This window comes from Tursiops truncatus, chromosome 3 (genome assembly GCF_011762595.2).
Source record: "Tursiops truncatus isolate mTurTru1 chromosome 3, mTurTru1.mat.Y, whole genome shotgun sequence".
Taxonomy (NCBI): domain Eukaryota; kingdom Metazoa; phylum Chordata; class Mammalia; order Artiodactyla; family Delphinidae; genus Tursiops; species Tursiops truncatus.
Window position 1 is genome coordinate 91,495,597 of NC_047036.1, and position 20,687 is coordinate 91,516,283.

At 36.7% G+C, this 20,687-nt stretch overlaps 1 protein-coding gene across 13 annotated transcripts in view; it reads right to left on the minus strand.

The window, feature by feature from the left end:
* The window catches only part of APC (APC regulator of WNT signaling pathway), a 135,353-nt gene that overhangs the window by 44,778 nt on the left and 69,888 nt on the right, over positions 1–20,687 (minus strand). For 9 of the 13 annotated variants that reach the window (XM_073802397.1, XM_019940830.3, XM_019940829.3 and 6 more), the window contains exons 6-7: positions 19,007–19,120; positions 9,278–9,361 (exon numbers count right to left, since the gene is read on the minus strand). In XM_073802397.1, coding sequence (XP_073658498.1) covers positions 9,278–9,361; positions 19,007–19,120 — 198 coding nt within the window. The remainder of the gene's footprint in view (positions 1–9,277; positions 9,362–19,006; positions 19,121–20,687) is intronic. The other 4 variants (XM_073802401.1, XM_073802399.1, XM_073802398.1 and 1 more) reach the window with 1 other exon arrangement.

A 20,687-nucleotide genomic window follows, 5' to 3' on the forward strand; every position in this document is an offset into this window, starting at 1 on the left:
TCAATCCAAGAAGAAGAAGATATAACAATTATGAATATATATGCACCCAACATAGGAGCACCTCAATACATAAGGCAACTAACTGCTAACAGCTATAAAAGAGGAAATCAACAGTAACACAATAATAGTGGGGGACTTTTAACACCTCACCTACAATGATGAACAGATCATCCAAACAGAAAATTAATAAGGAAACATGAGCTTTAACTGACACAATAGACCAGATAGATTTAATTGATATTTATAGGAGATTCCATCCAAAAACAGCAGATTACACTTTCTTCCCAAGTGCACACGGAACATTCTTGGGTCACAAATTAAGCCTCAGTAAATTTAAGAAAATTAAAATCATATCAAGCATCTTTTCTGACCACAGTGCTATGAGATTAGAAATCAATTACAGGGGAAAAAACATAAAAAAACAAACACATGGAGGCTAAACAATACGTTACTAAATAACCAAGAGATCACTGAAGAAATTAAAGAGGAAATCAATAAATACCTAGAGACAAATGACAATGAAAACACGATGATCCAAAACCTATGGGATGCAGCAAAAGCAGTTCTAAGAGGGAAGTTTATAGCTATACAAGCCTACCTCAAGAAACAAGAAAAATCTGATATATACAATCTAACCTTACACCTAAAGGAACTAGAGAAAGAAGAACAAACAAAACCCAAAGTTAGCAGAAGGAAAGAAATCAAAAAGAGCAGAGCAGAAATAAATGAAATAGAAACAAAGAAAACAATAGCAAAGATCAATAAAACTAAAAGCTGGTTCTTTGAGAAGATAAACAAAATTGATAAACCATCAGCCAGACTCATCAAGAAAAAGAGGGAGAGGACTCAAATCAATAAAATTGGAAATGAAAAAGGAGAAGTTACAACAGACACCACAGAAATACAAAGCATCCTAAGAGACTACTGCAGACAACTCTATATAGGCCAATAAAATGGACAACCTGGAAGAAATGGACAAATTCTTAGAAAGGTATATCCTTCCAAGACTGAACCAGAAAGAAGTAGAAAATATGAACAGACCAATCACCAGTAATGAAATTGAAACTCTGACTAGAAAGCTTCCAACAAACAAAAGTCTAATACCAGATGGCTTCACAGGTGAATTCTATCAAACATTTAGAGAATAGCTAACACCCATCCTTCTCAAACTCTTCCAAAAGATTGCAGAGGAAGGAACACTCCCAAACTCATTCTATGAGGCCACCATCACCCTCATACCAAAACCAGACAAAGATACTACAAAAACAGAAAATTACAGACTAATATCACCAATGAATATAGATGCAAAAATCCTCAACAAAATACTAGCAAACAGAATCCAACAACACATTAAAAAGATCGTACACCATGATCAAGTGGATCAAAGGGATTTATCCCAGGGATGCAAGGATTCTTCAATATATGCAAATCAATCAATGTGATACACCATGTTAACAAATTAAAAAATAAAAACCATATGATCATCTCAATAGATGCAGAAAAAGCTTTTGACAAAATTCAACACCCATTTATGATAAAAACTCTCCAGGAAGTTGGCATAGAGGGAACCTACCTCAACATAATAAAGGCCGTATAAGACAAACCCACAGCCAACATCGTTCTCAATGGTGAAAAACTGAAAGCATTTCCTCTAAGATCAGGAACAAGACAAGGATGTCCACTCTCACCACTATTATTCAACATAGTTTTAGAAGTCCTAGCCACGGCAATCAGAGAAGAAAAATAAAAGGAATACAAATTGGAAAAGAAGAATTAAAGCTGTCACTGTTTGCAGATGACATGATACTATACATAGAGAATCTTAAAGATGCTACCAGAAAACTACTAGAGCTAATCAATGACTTTGGTAAAGCTGCAGGATACAAAATTAATGCACAGAAATCTCTTGCATTCCTATACACTAAGATGAAAAATCTGAAAGTGAAATTAAGATAACACTCCCATTTACCACTGCAAGAAAAAGAATAAAATACCTAGGAATAAACCTACCTAGAGAGACAAAAGACCTGTATGCAGAAAACTATAAGACACTGATGAAAGAAACTAAAGATGATACCAACAGATGGAGAGATATACCATGTTCTTGGATTAGAAGAATCAATATTGTGAGAACAACTATACTACCCAAAGCAATCTACAGATTCAATGCAATCCCTATTAAATTACCGATGGCAATTTTTACAAAACGAAAACAAAAAAATCTTAAAATTTTTATGAAGACACAAAAGACCCCAAATAGCCAAAGCAGTCTTGAGGGAAAAAAATGGAGCTGGAGGAATCAGACTCCCTGACTTCAGACTATACTACAAAGCTACAGTAATCAAGACAATATGGTACTGGCACAAAAACAGAAATATAGATCAATGGAACAAGACAGAAAATGCAGAGATAAACCCATGCACCTATGGTACATTAATCTATGGCAAAGGAGGCAAGGATATACAATGGAGAAAAGACAGTCTCTTCAATAAGTGGTGCTGGGAAAACCGGACAGCTACATGTAAAAGAATAAAATTAGAACGCTCCCTAACACCATACACAAAAATAAACTCAAAATGGATTAGAGACCTAAATGTAAGACCGGACACTATAAAACTCTTAGAGGAAAACATAGGAAGAACACTCTTTGACATAAATCACAGCAAGATCTTTTTTGATCCACTTCCTAGAGTAATGGAAATAAAAATAAAAATAAACAAATGGGACCTAATGAAACTTAAAACCTTTTGCACAGCAAAGGAAACCATAAACAAGACAAAAGGACAACCCTCAGAGTGGGAGAAAATATTTGCAAACAAATCAATGGACAAAGGATTAATCTCCAAAATATATAAACAGCTCATGCAGCTCAATATTAAAAAAAACAAACAACCCAATCCAAAAATGGGCAGAAGACCTAAATAGACACTTCTCCAAAGAAGACATACAGATGGCCAAGAAGTACATGAAATGCTGCTCAACATCACTAATTATTAAAGAAATGCAAATCAAAACTACAATGAGGGCTTCCCTGGTGGCACAGTGGTTGAGAGTCCACCTGCCTATGCAGGGGACATGGGTTCGTGCCCTGGTCCGGGAAGATCCCACATGCTGCAGAGCGGCTGGGCCTGTGAACCATGGCTGCTGAGCCTGTGCGTCCGGAGCCTGTGCTCCGCGGTGAGAGAGGTCACAACAGTGAGAGGCCCGCGTACCGCAAAAAAAACCAAAAAACAAAAAAAAAACTACAGGGCTTCCCTGGTGGCGCAGTGGTTGAGAGTCCGCCTGCTGATGCAGGGGACACAGGTTCATGCCTTGGTCCGGGAAGATCCCACGTGCCGCAGAGCGGCTAGGCCCGTGAGCCATGGCCACTGGGCCTGTGTGTCCGGAGCCTGTGTTCCACAACGGGAGAGGCCACAACAGTGAGAGGCCCGTGAACCGCAAAAAAAAACAAACAAACAAAAAAAACTACAATGAGGTATCACCTCACACCAGTTAGAATGGGCATCACCAGAAAGTCTATGAACAACAAGTGCTAGAGAGAGTGTGGAGAAAAGGGAACCCTCTTGCACTGGTGGTGGGAACGTAAATTGATACAGCCACTATAGAGAACAATATGGAGGTTCCTTAAAAAACTAAAAAGAGAATTACCATATGACCCAGCAATCCCACTACTGCGCATATACCCAGAGAAAACCATAATTCAGAAAGACACATGCACCCCAATGTTCACTGCAGCACTATTTACAACAGCCAGGTCATGGAAGCAACCTAAATGCCCATCGACAGACAAATGGATAAAGAAGATGTGGTACATATATACAATGGTGTATTACTCAGCAATAAAAAGGAACGAAATTGGGTCATTTGTAGAGACATGGATGGATCTAGAGACTGTCATACAGAGTGAAGTCAGTCAGAAAGAAAAAAACAAACATCATATATTATTAACGCATATATGTGGAACCTAGAAAAACTGTACAAATGAACCGGTTTTCAGGGCAGAAATAGAGACAGAGAGGTAGAGAACAAACATATGGATGGACACCAAGGGGGGAAAGCGGCAGGGGGTGGGGGTGGTGGTGTGATGAATTGGGCGATTGGGATTGACATGTATACACTGATGTGTATAAACTGATGACTAATAAGAACCTGCTATATTAAAAAAAAAAAACACCACCACCAAAACACAGATAAACTACACTGGAAAGCCAAAAGGGGTCATAATAACCAGAACGCCACATAGAGTAATGCCAATGACACTGAAAAAGAAGCAAAGAGATACTGGTTTTGGGGTTTTTTTTTAAAAGTCCTTAAGAGTCAACATTGCAAGAAGGACACTTAATCATTATGTTACAAATATTTAGTTTATATTGACTTAGGACAGCCAGGTTAAACTACTTTTAGCAATATGACTATTACACTATACTTAAACTGCCTATTTAGCAAATACATGTTTCTACATATTTCAAATTTAGATGTACTGAATCCAAAGATATTTTAAAAGACAAGCATGGACGAATATAGTCTTAAAAAGGACTCTACACTTTCAAAACCTGTACTTTTAACATTAGAAACAGTTGTCTTCCCTGTGTATAAATGGGCCTGCACTGTTTTTGGCTCAAAACAGAACTGTTCATTATTTGATCAAATTTTCCACAGGTGGAAAATATGTGCTGGCCATGACAGGACATGACAAATTTGTTTTGTATACAAAAGTTTTCTCCCATTATAAAAACTGGACGTCGTTAGTATAAAAAAGTTACAAAACAACTGGCCAAACCAGAAAAACTAGGAGGTATTAAGAATGGTTATCTGCCTTTTCATATTATTTCTGATATACTATGTTTGTGTGTATCTTTTAAAAAATGGGATCAAAGTGTACATGCTACTTTGTATATCATAAACATTTAAAAATATCAATAAATGCTTCATTGTGTTTTTAGGAATTATATTTAGAAAACAGCACTATGCTGATGTTTCACTCTTTGCAGTCTCTTCCTTTTTCATGATCTGGAATGTGAGTCTGAATCTGGCTACACGTTAGAAACTTTCCATTGATGTGTCTCAAATCTGTCCCCAAACACTGAGCCAATTTTTCCTAGCAACAATTCTGTTGTTTATTGTTCAATGTGGATTTTTATTCAGCTTTTCTTTTGCTCCTGTTGCACAGAGACAGGTCTTCCTGCAGTTGACTAAAGAAGCAAATAATTTCCTGAAAATTTATTTTCTCTGAGCCTCCCACATGCTTCTCCGAGACTTATTCAGCAATAGTTCACTTAAGACCCATGTAGGTTTTCTTATTATTTACCTATAAACAAGGTGAGAAGTGCCCAAATTCGCTGGCTATAAACAGATAGGTGAGGGGATGGTCTTTTACACCCCCATCCTTCTATATGGTGATCAAAACCAAATTTCAGCTGCAGAGCTGACAAATATGCACAAGCCTCAGTAACATTCAGTTTCTAGCATGTATAAATATACAGTATTTGTGTTCCACTGAGATAGTACCTTCCCCTTACTTCCATTTCTTGGTCTTCTTGTTACTCACTGATAGTATATTAAACATGACTTTTCCTAGGATATACTGCTACCAACGTTTCTGCTTTCTCTAAGCTCCTCTTAAGTTCTTTACTAATCACCATTATCAAGGTATAATTATTAAGCCAATCCAGATTATAGAGGAAGATAAGTATAAATATCTTCTAAATGATGGCCTTGGCTCTTTTATGTTTTATTTTTATCATAGTTACACACAGTTGAAATAATCATTAGTTCTAAAGCCTTGTGACAATGAACAGTGGTCTTTCACACTTGCTTGCTCTGTCCCATTTCCTGCTATCTTAAGGCAAACAGTTTCATCTCCTTCAGAGGATTTTTTTTTTTTTTTTGAATTCACTTCTCTATCTCTAAATAACCTGCTTGTGTTGCTAGGTTCTGCTTTTCTTAGTTTAATGCCTCATTTATTGATTTCCTATTATGTAAGATGAGGACTGATTTCTCTTTTATCAATACTCCACCCTTAACACACCACACTCATACTGTTCCTCTATTTGTCCAATTTACATTTTATAGTTAGATAAGTTGTTCCCTATTTGCATTATTTTGATTATTAAATTATAGTCATGAGTGACAGGTGGTATACTATGATTCTTTCCTTTACAACTTCTCATTGTCCATGGAGTATCTTTTTTTTGTTTTGTTTATTTGGTGTTCTGTGTACTTATGACACCCTCACAGTTTCTCTCCTACTGTGTAAATTTCTTTTCCTTTCAATAAATTCAAAAACATTAAGTAGTCTACTGATTTCATCTTCTTAGACTCATCTCTCCCAGAATCTTCTCAACTGTACCAACAGGGACTTGTTACTTTCTCTATCATTAGTCTCAGAATCTCCCTTCATCTTCATTCTGGGGAGTCTTTCATGTCTTTCTCTTGTATTGTATTCTTTATGTCTTGGATCCCAAATCTTCATTTTTCTTGCTTTACCTTCTCATTTTAACTATATCCACTAATAGCTTCCAGAAAACAGTATAGAGAAATACATATTTTTGATACTTTGACTATCTGAAAATGCATTCTACTCTCAAATTTAATAGGCAGTTGACTAGAGATAAATTTATAGGCTCGTGTGGTATAATAAAAAATATATATATATGGTCTTTGTCCCTTTGTTCTTTGCACAGAGCTTCAAAAACCCTTGGAATTTCTTGAGTTCGCCATGCAGATGAGGTGACCCATGGGGGATCCTTAGATAGCTTCAGGATGGGTGCTGGTCACCTGAAAGGCCAACCATGTGACTAGACGGTTGAACTAGTCAAGACTGACCTCCAGGGATGGGAAGGGTGCTGGAAACTGAGTTCAATCATGTAGCCACTTGTTTAATCAAGCATGCCTACATAATGAAACCCCAATAAAAACTCTGGACACTGAAGCTCAATGCAGCTTCCTGCTTGGTGAACACAAAGATGTCCTGGGAGAGTGATGTGTCCAGATTCCATGAGAGATCACGGAAGCTCTGCATCCTCCACCCTCACCTTCTCTAGGTCCTGCCTTATGTGTCTCACTCGGCTGTTCCTGATCTGCATCCTTTATAATAAAACTGTAATCATAAGTGTAGAACTTTTACTGAGTTCTGAGTCACTGAAGTGAATTATCAAACCTAAGGCTGTTGTAGGACACCCCAAATTTGCAGAAGTATGGGAGGCTTGGCATCTGAAGTGGGCGTAGTCTTGTGAAGGGCTCTGCCCTTAATCTGTAAGGTCTAGGCTCCCTCCAAGTAGTTAATGTCAGAACTGAACTGTAGTGCAATACACCCACTTGGGTAGAATTTATAACAAGCTGGGCAGAGTGCAGATGGTTTGGGACACCTGAAACTTGCCTGGTACCTGAAGTGAGGGCAGTCTTGTGAATGACTTTACCCTTAAATGTAGGGTCTATGCTAAGTCTGGGTAGTGTCAGAACTGATTTGAACTGTAGGACAACTAGTGGTGTCAGAGAACTGGTTTGGGAACATAGCTGAAAATAATCTTACAGAAGTTTTAAGAAATTGCTACTCTACTTCCCAGATTCCAGTGTGCTGTTTATATACCTAAAGACATTTGTATTCCTGTTTCTTTGTGTGAAATTTGTTTTCTTCTCCTTCTCTACAAGGTTTTAAGATTTACTCTTTATTCTCAGTGAGATGAAATTTCATCATGATGTACCTAGTGTGGGATTTTCATCTGTGGCACTGGATACTGGAGAGACCATTTTATCTGGAAAACTATGCCCTTCAGTTCTGGGGAATTTTAATTTACTTTTAGGATTTCCTTCCTCTAGTTTGTCCATTCTCTTTCTGGAACCCCCTTTTTATTTGGATATTGAACCCTCCTAGAATGATTCTCTGACTTTCTTATCTTTTCTATTTTCCATTGCGTTATTCCTTTGTGCTATTTTCTGAGAAATTTATCTTTTAACCTTTCTGTTGAGATTTTCATTTCTACTATTACAATTTTAATTCCCAAGAACTCTTTTTTAAATTCTCTGAATGTTCCTTTTGTATACCATCATTTTCTCACTTTATGGATAAATTATCTTTTATCTTGAGAATATTAATGTTAGTTCTACTTTTCTTAAGTTTTTTTCTTCTTGTATAGTCTTTATTTCCATTAAATCTTTTTTATTAGAAACTTTCTTAAAATCTCTGGTGGTCTTTAGCTGTCTAGCCATATTTAGGAATGGACGGCCTATGAAGCTCTATGCCTAAAGGATGGAGTCTGTCAGCTGTAGCCATCCAGTAGGGTGGTCTAGCTGGGATGTTTTATTGAGGAATCCTCCAGTGTCAGTACCTTTAGGTCTCTCTTCCTGGGTTAGTCACATTTCTTAGAGAAGTTGCTTCTAGAAACTTGCCTGTATTATAAAGCTGGATGCCAATGAGGGTTTCAGCATTCAGTAAGGAAATTTTCACTTATTTCAGTTTTTAGTATGATACCTCCCTCCCAACTTCAACTATACTAGGATTACCCTTATCCAAAGACCCTTTGTTTTACCTTTTCCAGAATAATCTCTCAGCTTTTGCTGAGACTGGAAAGTAGCAGTCACTTAGCCATGCAGAGTTGAAGAGAGGTTCTGGAGGCTCCACCGGCTTCTTAAACTTTCAGTCATCCTCTTGCTTTTAACCTCTTTCTTAATCCCCACATCCAGAGGTAGCATATCCAGGTGTAACCAATTCTGGAACCTTGTAGGACTCCACAGTGTAAAATGGGTTGCTTCCTGACTTCCTACTGCTGACTCAGGGGTCAACTCTCTACCATAAGCTAGAAGAGTAATTTGTTTACCTGCTTTCTAGCTCCCCAAATTTTATTGATGTCACCTCCCCTGGTATTTGTGATTTTTCATTTTATCCTTTTACTGCCATTTTAATGGAGTTTGTAGAGTAAGCATAGATATATGTGTATGATCAATTCTTACTATGGATTACATACAAAGAGATAGCTTATTTACAAATTGTTAGTAGCCAAATTAAGTTAGTTATCTGATTATACGAAAACAGATAACTGAAGTAAGGTATCTGTATTTATGGCTCTATAAATTTTAACTGCCTTAAAGTTATGAAGAAACCAAAGTAGTAAAGGTTTTTGAAATCTATTTAATTTAGTGAAAAAACTTATAAACTTATTAAGTGTCTCAATTCTTTAGAGCACCTATTTCAATGATGCCACGTTAATTATACCTATTTCCTCTTCTTAGAATAACTACCTATATTTATGTCTGCAAACAAAAGAGACAATTTACTAACCTCTGCTTCTGTTGCTTGGGACTGTAAAAGCTGTCGTATACGAAGTATGTCCTTCTCTATTTGTTGAATTCTGGTTATTCTTCGCTAAAATAAAATAAGTAACCAAATTAGATCTATTTTTATTAAAAACATTAGTTTAAATAACCGTACTATGGTTACCACTTAACAGCTTAGGGTTATACCAAATCACTCTTATATAAGAATTAGATATGCATATATATTCATACACTGATGACATATTAGGATCAGTTCAATTTTTTTAATAAATCTAACTTTATACAACAGATCTCTAGATCTACTTAGGAAAACTATAAAAATACACGTCATATATCAAATTGTATGATGCATAGAGTGTGAAATTGGTATTTAAAAGCTAGTCTCAAAAACTACTTCAACAAAGAGAAAATTACATCTGAATTTAATCTTCTATATTAATCCAGATGTCAGTACAGTGTAATGGATTTATACAAAGCATGGTATACCTGTAAAGGGAAAGAGCAGCTGATTTGTTTTAAAAACATCAGGCTTTAAACAGTAAGAATAATCTTCCCCCAAATTATTCTTATTACAAGTCAGTGGTACCTTTCAGATTTAGCTTTCCCAAATACCTACTGCAGCTAAACATTATTTTTATTCCCAACACTAAGATCACAATGATGGTAAGAGCTACTGCTCTGCCCATATCCTGAGACCTTCAAGTGAACACAAAGTAGTAACTATAGATCAAACAATGTGGAACTGAAAAAATGTGGGAAAAGTGTTTTCAAGTATATGTTTTAAAAACAAGTACTGCCGGGGGCTTCCCTGGTGGCACAGTGGTTGAGAGTCCGCCTGCCAATGCAGGGGACACGGGTTCGTGCCCCGGTCTGGGGAGATCCCGCATGCCGCGGAGCAGCTAGGCCCGTGAGCCATGGCCGCTGAGCCTGCGCGTCCGGAGCCTGTGCTCCGCAACGCGAGAGGCCACAACAGTGAGAGGCCCGCGTACCGCAAAAAATGGGGAAAAAAGTGTTAGAAGCTAGATGGAGTCATTTCCAAACTTTTATGATTATGCACCCATCAATAAAAGATTTCTGAGCATGTATACCTCAATAGATTAATAAAAGTACTGTAACAAATAGCTTTAAGTATATATAGTTATAAAACTTACATATAAAACTTACCCTTTGAGCATATCTAATTTTGCTGAAATACAATGTCTTTACGATTTTATTGCCATAGTAAAAATGCTTACGGTTGCTATTTTCCAATGTTATGATAAACAAACACAGAAAAGCTCAAAAGAGTTGCACTCACCAAAAAAGAATCCTTCCTCCCTCCCTTCTTTCCTTCCTTTGTAACACTATAACTGTGCTGATCCTATATCATAATTCTGAAAATAGTGAACCTAAGGTAAATAGTATTCTTTAATTAAGAAATTTTACCACATCCAATTTTCATCATGAAAACATGCTGAAGAAGAAATACCTGTGCTTTTGGTAGCTTTCTAAAGAGACTGCAAAGATGAGTGATCACCTCTACATCAGATGGTAAATACTTCCTGGCATTACATAAGCAATGAAACTACATACAATTAGTGGCTTTGTAATATTTTATTGTTCTCCTCTCTCTATGTAACTAGCTCCCCTTCACCAATAAAGTCCTAAGTCAACATTTTTAATACTCAGAGGATGAAAAAGGAAATCATATCTAACACTCCTCTCCACAGAACTACATTTCTGTATTGCTATTAGGTCACTAAATCCTGAAGTCAAATCTGAGCCTTGATGATTTCTGACACAACAACCTTTGTGCTTCTGTTACTCAACAGGAAAATGGAAGAAGCCAGTAGAATTTCTTTCCATTCTCTATATGACAATCTTGAATATTTATGAAATTATGTTTAACGAAAAATGCTTACTTGTTCTGGCATATGGAGATGGTATTACTTTTGCAAAACTGATTTAAAAAAATAATATAGTAATATAGTTCAATATGAATTCAGGACAACTCTCAACAAATTAGGAATAGAAGGTAAATTCCTTAACTTGATAAATGGTATCAAAAACCTTGAGTAAACAACATACTTAATGGTGAAATTTCAGAAGGATTCCTTTTAGAGCCAAGAGAAGATGAAGAAGACAAATTATCACTGCTTTTTATTCAAAGATGTATTAGAGTTCTTATTTAATAGAAAGAGGAAAAAAAAGGACTGGAAAAGACAAAATTGTCATTACTTGCAAACAAAATAACAGTTTGAATGGAAAATCCAAGAAAATCTTAAACTACTAAGACAATCTATTAAAAGAGTTCAGGAAGACTGCTGGACACATAAATCGAATTTAGTAATGTAATTAAAGAAAATCCCATTCACAATGCAACAAAAACTGTAAGATATCTAGGAATAAATGTAAAAAAAAAGATGTGTAAGAGTTTTATGAAGAATATTACGAAACTTTTTTGAAGGACATAAAATAAGACCTAAATGAACGGAGAGATAAAAAATTAATAACAATACCTAATATTTCCTGAGTGTTTGCTGGATTCCAAGTGTTTTACATATATTAACTCATTTAATCCTCACATTTTACAGGGAATCATTATTAGTATTTTACCAATGGGAAAACTGAGACAGAGAGTTTACCCAAGATCACAGTGCTGATACGTGACAGGTAGGGAATTAGAACCCCGGAGGACTGGCTCCAGAGTCACCCTTTCAACCAAGAACCAATCTTTATATTGTAAAGCTATAAATTCTCCTCAAATTAATTATAAATTCAATGTAATTCTAATCAAAAGCCCATAAGGCTTTTCCTTGAATTTGATGAGTAACAAAACAGAATATAAACACATTTTTACAAACAAAAATAAGAAGGACTCACCCTACTAGGTACCAAGATTAATAAAGCTATAGCAAATAAAACAAATGTGGTTATCAGCGCAGGGACAGAGAAGCTAAAACAGACTAATAGAATAGAGTCTACAAATATCCAGCAAATATAAACTTCTCAGATGCCAGAGACAGCATTACCAATCCATGGGAAAACAGTGGCACATCCAGCAAGTGATAATGGGAAATTTAGTTAACAACATAAATATGCATCGATCTGTGTATATCTGTGTTATGTATATGTGTATACATAATTACATATTATATAATTAATAATATATATTTATTAAATAATCAAAATTACATTGTATATATTAAATAAGTATATATACATTGATATAAAAATCATATGTGTGTGTATATATATATATATATAATTAGATTCCTACTTCCAAAACATATATAATAGCAAATGTGAGATGAATTAAAGACCTAATTGTAAAAATAAAACATTAAAACTATTAGGAAAAAATACAAGGGTATCTTTAAGGATAGGAAAAGATGTATAAATAGGTCAAAGAAAGCACAAATATGGCAATACAATTAATTTAGCTTTATAACAAAAACTAATTTTGTTATCATGAAGCTAAAGTAGGTAACATATTTGGCAGGGAGGGGTTGTGATATACATTATGTATAACAGATTGGTATCTAGAGGATATTAAAATATCTCTCAAATACATAAGAATAAGACATTTAACATAATAGAAAATGGGCAAAGGATATGGAAAAATGACAAAATGAAAATCTAATAAATACATGAAAAGATAATCAGCTTCAGCAGTACTCATGGAAGTACAAACTAAATGACAAGATAATGCTTCAAATGCCCACTGACTGTTAATTATAAAATGTGACTCACAATTGCTGAAAAAATCAGGTAAAAGAAACGGGAATTCTCACATATGACTAGGAGAAATGTAAACTGATAAAATCATTTTGAGTGCAATTTGGCACACACTATTCAAAACACTCATACCTTATGACCAGCAATTACGCTTTTAGGTATACACCCTAGAGCAGAGGTCAGCAAATTAGGGCTTGGTAGCCATCTGTATTTATGAATTAAGTTTTACTGAAACACAGCCATGCCCATCTGCTTATATATTGTCATCTATGGTTACCTTCTTGCTACAAAGGCAGAGCTGAGTAGTTACGACAGAGACCATATGGCCACAAAGTCTAAAATATTTACCATACAGCTCTTTATGAAATAGACTGATTCTTGAACTAGAGAAACTGTTGCGCACGTTTACAGGATATGAATAAGTATGTTTATCAGAGTTGTTTTAACAGTGAAAAATTAGGCATAGAGGAGAGCAGGCACCACCATACTAGGTGCAAATATGTGTTGAACAAATAATGGAGAAAATAAATAACCAAACTGTTAACAGAGATAGCTAGAGACTAACACATGCGTGGGCAAGAGTGGATTTTGTTTCAACTTTCCCTAAATTGTTCCCCAGTCATTCGTATGTTTTACTGGTCATTTACATTTTCTTTTCAATAAATTGAATGATTACATCCTCTGCCCATATAAAAAAGAGTTCTCGGGCTTCCCTGGTGGCGCAGTGGTTGAGAGTCCGCCTGCCGATTCAGGGGACATGGGTTTGTGCCCCGGTCCGGGAGGATCCCACATGCCGCAGAGCGGCTGGGCCCGTGAGCCATGGCCGCTGAGCCTGCGCATCCGGAGCCTGTGCTCTGCAGCAGGAGAGGCCACAACAGTGAGAGGCCCGCGTACCGCCAAAAAAAAAAAAAAAAAAAAAAAAAAAAGAGTTGTCTTTTTCTTATTGTTTGTAGGAATTCTTATAGCACAGGGATATTAACCTTTTCCCCTTACGTGTACAAATATTTTCCCTTAGTTTATTTTCTGCAGGATGAATGTTTTAAATTTTTATGAAATAAATCCTGTTTCCCACCCTGCCTTTATTGCTTATGTTTCCATTCTTAATTAAGATCTCTCTTGTTCTATATTTTCTATTAATTTATGTTTATTTTTTACATTTAGATATTTAATCCACCTATAATTGTTCATGTACAAGATGTGAGTTAGGGATCTAATTCAATTTCTCTTCTACCAAACAGGTTCCTAGATATACCTATGCGTTTATTGAGTTATTTACCATTTCCCCCCAAATTTATAACTTTTATCATTAAAAGATTCCATATTTTCTTATATCTTTTTCTAGTCTCTATTCTGTTCTATTTGCCTACGTCTATACCTGTGCTATCATACTGTGATCACTACAACACCTTTACAGTAAGTTTTAACAAATGGTAAGGTAAATCCTCACTCATAATTTTCTTAAATATTTTTGGAAATTTTTACTTTGCAAACTTTAGAATCATTTTTCTGGGCTCCAAAAAAAATTTAAGGTTATGACTGGAATTGTATTATATATCAACTTTTTAAAGGAAGACATTTTTAGGATGTTAAAGTCTTCCCACCTAGGCTTCCTTATTTATTTTTTTCAGCAACAGAGACATCAATGGTTTAATGGATTGGGGGATCTTACACACCTGAAGCAAGGTCCTGGAGTGACACCCCACCATGTGCAGCGGACAGCGGGCAGGACATTGCAGCGGGTTTCCCTCCCGGTGGAAGGGGAGATTTGCTAGTTATAGGGAGAATTACCTCAGGTGGGCTCATTAGTTACCAGGGAAGTCAGCAGAAACTAGCAGAGGGGGAAGTCCCTCACTGCCCCATTGATGAGAGCCATCACCAGCTGGGGCCTGGGGCAAGCCTGCAGGAAGGTCAGTCATGTGAATGGGGTGTAGGTGAAGCAGGCACTGGTTGAGCAGGGGATGTACAGAGAGCAAGACAACAGCCATCTTGGGTGGCCTGATCATACCGCTCCACCCCTCCATACCCTGCATGACCCTTACCAACTGGGTTCGCCCCTCTTCCGTGATTCCCTGGGGTCAGGTACGTAGGGGACACTTCAACCAGATACCCCAAATACAATACAGACAGCAGCATAGGCTCCTCTATTTTTAAGGCCATATTTTGCATCCTTTAGCAATTTTATATTTTTCTTCATGTGGGTATGTTCCAGGTATTTTAAAGTGTCCTGTTACTGTAAACAGGTCGTCCTACCCCATCTTCCATTTCCAAGTGGTAGCTATTGCTACTAGAGAAAACCTACTAATTTTTAATTTTTGTAATGTACCTTAACTCCAGCCACCTTACTCAATTCTCTCATTACCTGAAATATTTTTTGACTCTTCTCTACAGCTTTTCTAGGCAAACAACCATATAATTTACAAATGACAATTATTTGGTCTCTTCCCTTCTAGTTGGAAAATAGTGTAGTATTTAAACAACTTATTTTCTTTCTAACTGAATTAGTGGACCTCCAAACACAGTTAAATAATAGTGATGACAGCAAGCACCCAACCATATTAATGAGTGCAACGGTAATAATCTTACTATTTCTCTATTCAAGTTAATATAAAGTTGGCTTCTGGTTTCTGATACATAATTATTCCTTAAAAAACTTTTACTCTATTCTTATTTTATTTGGAATTTTTATCCATCCTTTCCCCTTGCAAATGAGATCCCACATTTTTTTCTCATGGCTTCTTCAGGTCTTCCTAGGATCCACTTCCCTATGCTCATTAGCTGGCCATAGTCTTACATGTTGAGTCATTTAAACAGAGAGTTAGGAGGGAAAGATGTACTGTGGACAATTACTAACAAATAGCTAACAGAAGCTAGCTATCAGCTACAGAAGAGGAGCATCTAATTCTTCTTCCCTCATAATTCCAAGGCATAGCAGAACAGTATCAGGGAAATTAAATATGAAGGCAGAATTATGTGAACACTGGTTATGTTGCCCAGCAGCCATGGTAAATTTTTAACGTTTTTATTGGAGTATAATTGCTTTACAATGGTGTGTTAGTTTCTGCTTTATAACAAAGCGAATGAGCTATACATATACACATATCCCCATATCTCCTCCCTCTTGCATCTCCCTCCCACCCTCCCTATCCTACCTCTCTAGGTGGTCACAAAGCACCAAGCTGATCTCCCTGTGCTATGCGGCTGCTTCCCATGAGCTATTTTACATTTGGTAGTGTATATATGTCCATACCACGCTCTTTCTCCCAGATTACCCTACCCCCTCCCCATATCCTCAAGTCCATTCTCCAGTAGGTCTGTGTCTTTATTCCCATCTTGCCCCTAGGTTCTTCAGAACTTTTTTTTTTTTAATTCCATATATGTGTGTTAGCATACAGTATTTGTTTTTCTCTTTCTGACTTACTTCTCTCTGTATGACAGACTCTAGGTCCATCCACCTCACTACAAATAACTCAATTTCGTTTCTTTTTATGGCTGAGTAATATTCCATTGTATATATGTGCCACATCTTTATCCATTCATCTGTTGATGGACACTTAGAATGCTTCCACGTCCTGGCTACTGTAAATATAGCTGCAGTGAATATTGTGGTACATGACTATTTTTGAATTATGGTTTTCTCAGGGTATATGCCCAGAGGTGGGATTGCTGGGTCATATGAGAGTTCTATTTTTAGTTTTTTAAGGAACCTCCATATTGTTCTCCATAGTGGCTGTATGAATTTACATTCCCACCAACAGTGCAAGAGGGTTCCCTTTTCCCCACGCCCTCTCCAGCATTTATGGTTTGTAGATTTTTTGATGATGACCATTCTGACCGATGTGAGATGATATCGCATTGTAGTTTTGATTTGCATTTGTCTAATGATGTTGAGCATTCTTTCATGTGTTTGTTGGCAGTCTGTATATCTTCTTTGGAGAAGTGTCTATTTAGGTCTTCTGCCCATTCTTGGATTGGGTTGTTTGTTTTTTTGATATGGAGCTGCATGAGCTGCTTGTATGTTTTGGAGATTAATCCTTTGTCAGTTGCTTCATTTGCAAATATTTTCTCCCACTCTGAGGGTTGTCTTTTCGTCTTGTTTATGGTTTCCTTTGCTCTGCAAAAGCTTTTAAGTTTCATTAGGTCCCATTTGTTTATTTTTGCTTTTATTTCCATTTCTCTAGGAGGTGGGTGGGTCAAAAAGGATCTTGCTGTGATTTATGTCATAGAGTGTTCTCCTTATGTTTTCCTCTAAGAGTTTGATAGTGTCTGGCTTTACTTTTAGGTCTTTAATCCATTTTGAGTTTATTTTTGTGTATGGTGTTAGCGAGTGTTCTAATTTCATTCTTTTACATGTAGCTGTCCAGTTATCCCAGCACCACTTATTGAAGAGGCAGTCTTTTCTCCACTGTATATTCTTGCCTCCTTTATCAAAGATAAGGTGGGGCTTCCCTGGTGGCGCAGTGGTTGAGAGCCTGCCTGCCGATGCAGGGGACATGAGTTCATGCCCAGGTCCGGGAAGATCCCACATGCCACGGAGCGGCTGGGCCTGTGAGCCATGGCTGCTGGGCCTGCGCGTCCGGAGCCTGTGCTCCGCAACGAGAGAGGCCACAACAGTGAGAGGCCCGTGTACCATTAAAAAAAAAAAAAAAGGATAAGGTGACCATATGTGCATGGGTTTAACTCTGGGCTTTCTATCCTGTTCCATTGATCTATATTTCTGTTTTTGTACCAGTACCATATTGTCTTAATTACTGTAGCTCTGTAGTATAGTCTGAAGTCTGGGAGCCTGATTCCTCCAGCTCCGTTTTTCTCTCTCAAGATTGCTTTGGCTATTTGGGGTCTTTTGTGTTTCCATACACATTGTGAAATTTTTTCTTCTAGTTCTGTGAAAAATGCCAGTGGTAGTTTGATAGGGATTGCACTGAATCTATAGATTGCTTTGGGTAGTATAGTCATTTTCACAATGTTGATTCTTCCAATCCAAGAACATGGTATATCTCTCCATCTGTTGGTATCATCTTTAATTTCTTTCATCAGTGTCTTATAATTTTCTGCATACAGGTCTTTTGTCTCCTTAGGTAGGTTTATTCCTAGATATTTTATTCTTTCTGTTGCAATGGTAAATGGGAGTGTTTTCTTGATTTCACTTTCAGATTTTTCATCATTAGTATATAGGAATGCAAGAGATTTCTGTGCATTAATTTTGTATCCTGCTACTTTACCAAATTCATTGATTAGCTCTAGTAGTTTTCTGGTAGCATCTTTAGGATACTCTATGTATAGTATCATGTCATCTGCAAACAGTGACAGCTTTACTTCTTCTTTTCTGATTTGGATTCCTTTTATTTCTTTTTCTTCTCTGACTGCTGTGGCTAAAACTTCCAAAACTATGTTGCATAACAGTGGTAAGAGTGGGTAACCTTGTCTTGTTCCTGATCTTAGTGAAAATGGTTTCAGTTTTTCACCACTGACGACGATGCTGGCTGTGGGTTTGTCATATATAGCCTTTATTATGTTGAGGTATGTTCCCTCTATGCCTACTTTCTGGAGGGTTTTTATCATAAATGGGTGTTGAATTTTGTCAAAAGCTTTCTCTGCGTCTATTGAGATGATCATATGGTTTTTCTCCTTCAATTTGTTAATACGGTATATCACATTGATTGATTTGTGTATATTGGAGAATCCCTGCATTCCTGGGATAAACCCCACTTGATCATGGTGAATGATACTTTTAATGTGCTGTTGGATTCTGTTTGCTAGTATTTTGTTGAGGATTTTTGCATCTTTGTTCATCAGTGATAGATGCATGATCTTTGTGCATCTTTGTGACATCTTTGTCTGGTTTTGGTATCAGGGTCATGGTAAATTATTCTTATTTTGAACTAGTGTCAAAGTAAAGACAGACTTTAACATATCTCTAATACTAAAATTTAATCAATGGTAACAGAGCTGTAATTCATTAGATTCTTAACAGCTCTCTAGCTAGTGCTGTTTCACAGTTTAATAATAAATAAGTTACCTGTGCTCGTTTTTCCATATCCTGGCAAGTACCCAGTTGTTCTTCCATTGCAACTCTGATTTGCCTTGCTTCATATTCCAATTGCCTTCTGGTCATATCTGTCTGTAAGGAAAACTAAAACCACAAATAAAATGGAAACATTAATATCTTGTGTGTTTATCAGTAAAAATAAAAAAGCATATAAGTACCAATAAAGAACATGAATAAGCAAATATGTAAGTTACTGTGCATGAGAGAATTATTTTTTTACTCCAAGGAGTCCTAAAACTTGATTATCGGTGCTATGCTCAGACTGGGTCTCTGATGTGAAATGCAGAGTTGAAACACTTTTATTGCCCCATAGTCACAAACAGCTTTAATTAAATTGTACACTTTCATTTAAAATATATAATTGGGGACTTCCCTGGTGGCACAGTCATTAAGAATCTGTCTGCCAATGCAGGGGACATGGGTTTGAGCCCTGGTCCAGGAAGATCCCACATGCTGCGGAGCAACTAAGCCTGTGTGCCACAACTACTGAGCCTGTGTGCCACAACTACTGAAGTCTGTGCGCCTAGAGCCCGTGCTCTGCAACGAGAAGCCACCACAATGAGAAGCCCGTGCACCAAAGAGTAGCCCCTGCTCGCCAGAGGTAGAGAAAGCCTGCACGCAGCAACGAAGACTCAATGCAGCCATAAATAAATAAATTTTATAAATAAATAAATTAAATATATAATCGGTCCAGTTAGGGTAAGCCTATCTTCAGTCACCTTATAATCCTGCTCTGAAGAGGCAGTACTTTGAATTATTAAAAACTAGAATAGTAATGTGGACAACATAGAATAACCAAGAATCAGGTCCATCATCCTTAAGTTTATACGTCAATTTTAGGTACAGACTGTTGTATACATGTAGACTAAACAGAGAGAACTTTCCCATTTGTAAAAAGAAGAAAATGGAATAAGAAAAAGCTTTTATATAATATAATCATTAATTGTGAGACAATACAAACTTTTTGGTAAAAATCCAAATGTGAACCCAAGTTGAAACAAACCAAAAAAAGTACTTCACAGAGTGGGTGTTAATTCATTCAAAATTTTATTTGCCCTTTAACTAAAATTCCAGGTACTGTGGTAACTGCTAGGCACAAAAAAGGATGAAAAGGACAAGGTAAATAAACTTGCAAAGACATGCTCCAAGAGGTGATAAAGGTTAAAAATATGACTAGACAAAATGATAGGTAACAGGGTTATAATGGGCCATGACGAGAGTAAGGAAGTGCTGTAGATTTTTCATGCTCTATACACCCAATAAAAAGCTGCATGTGTGGAATTCCCTGGTGGTCCAGAGGCTAGGACTCTGTGCTTTCATTGCTGAGGGCCTGGGTTCGATCCCTGGTCAGGGAACTAAGATCCCACGAGCCGTGAGGCGGGACCAAAGAAAAGAAAATGAAAAATTTAAGCTAAGAGCGGAAGATATATTTTAATTAGCCTATTTTTTCCCTTTTTAAAAATTATTTTAAAATTTATGGATAACAGTTAAAATATAGTCTTGTTTAAAATTATTAATGTTATTAATGTATTTCAGAAATGTTCTTACATGTGCCATCCCATGAATAAAACAGTTGACATGGAGAGGTTGGGTGGGGAGGAAGAGGCTGACAGAATTAAATTATTTTTTTTTTACATAGTTATATTTGCAA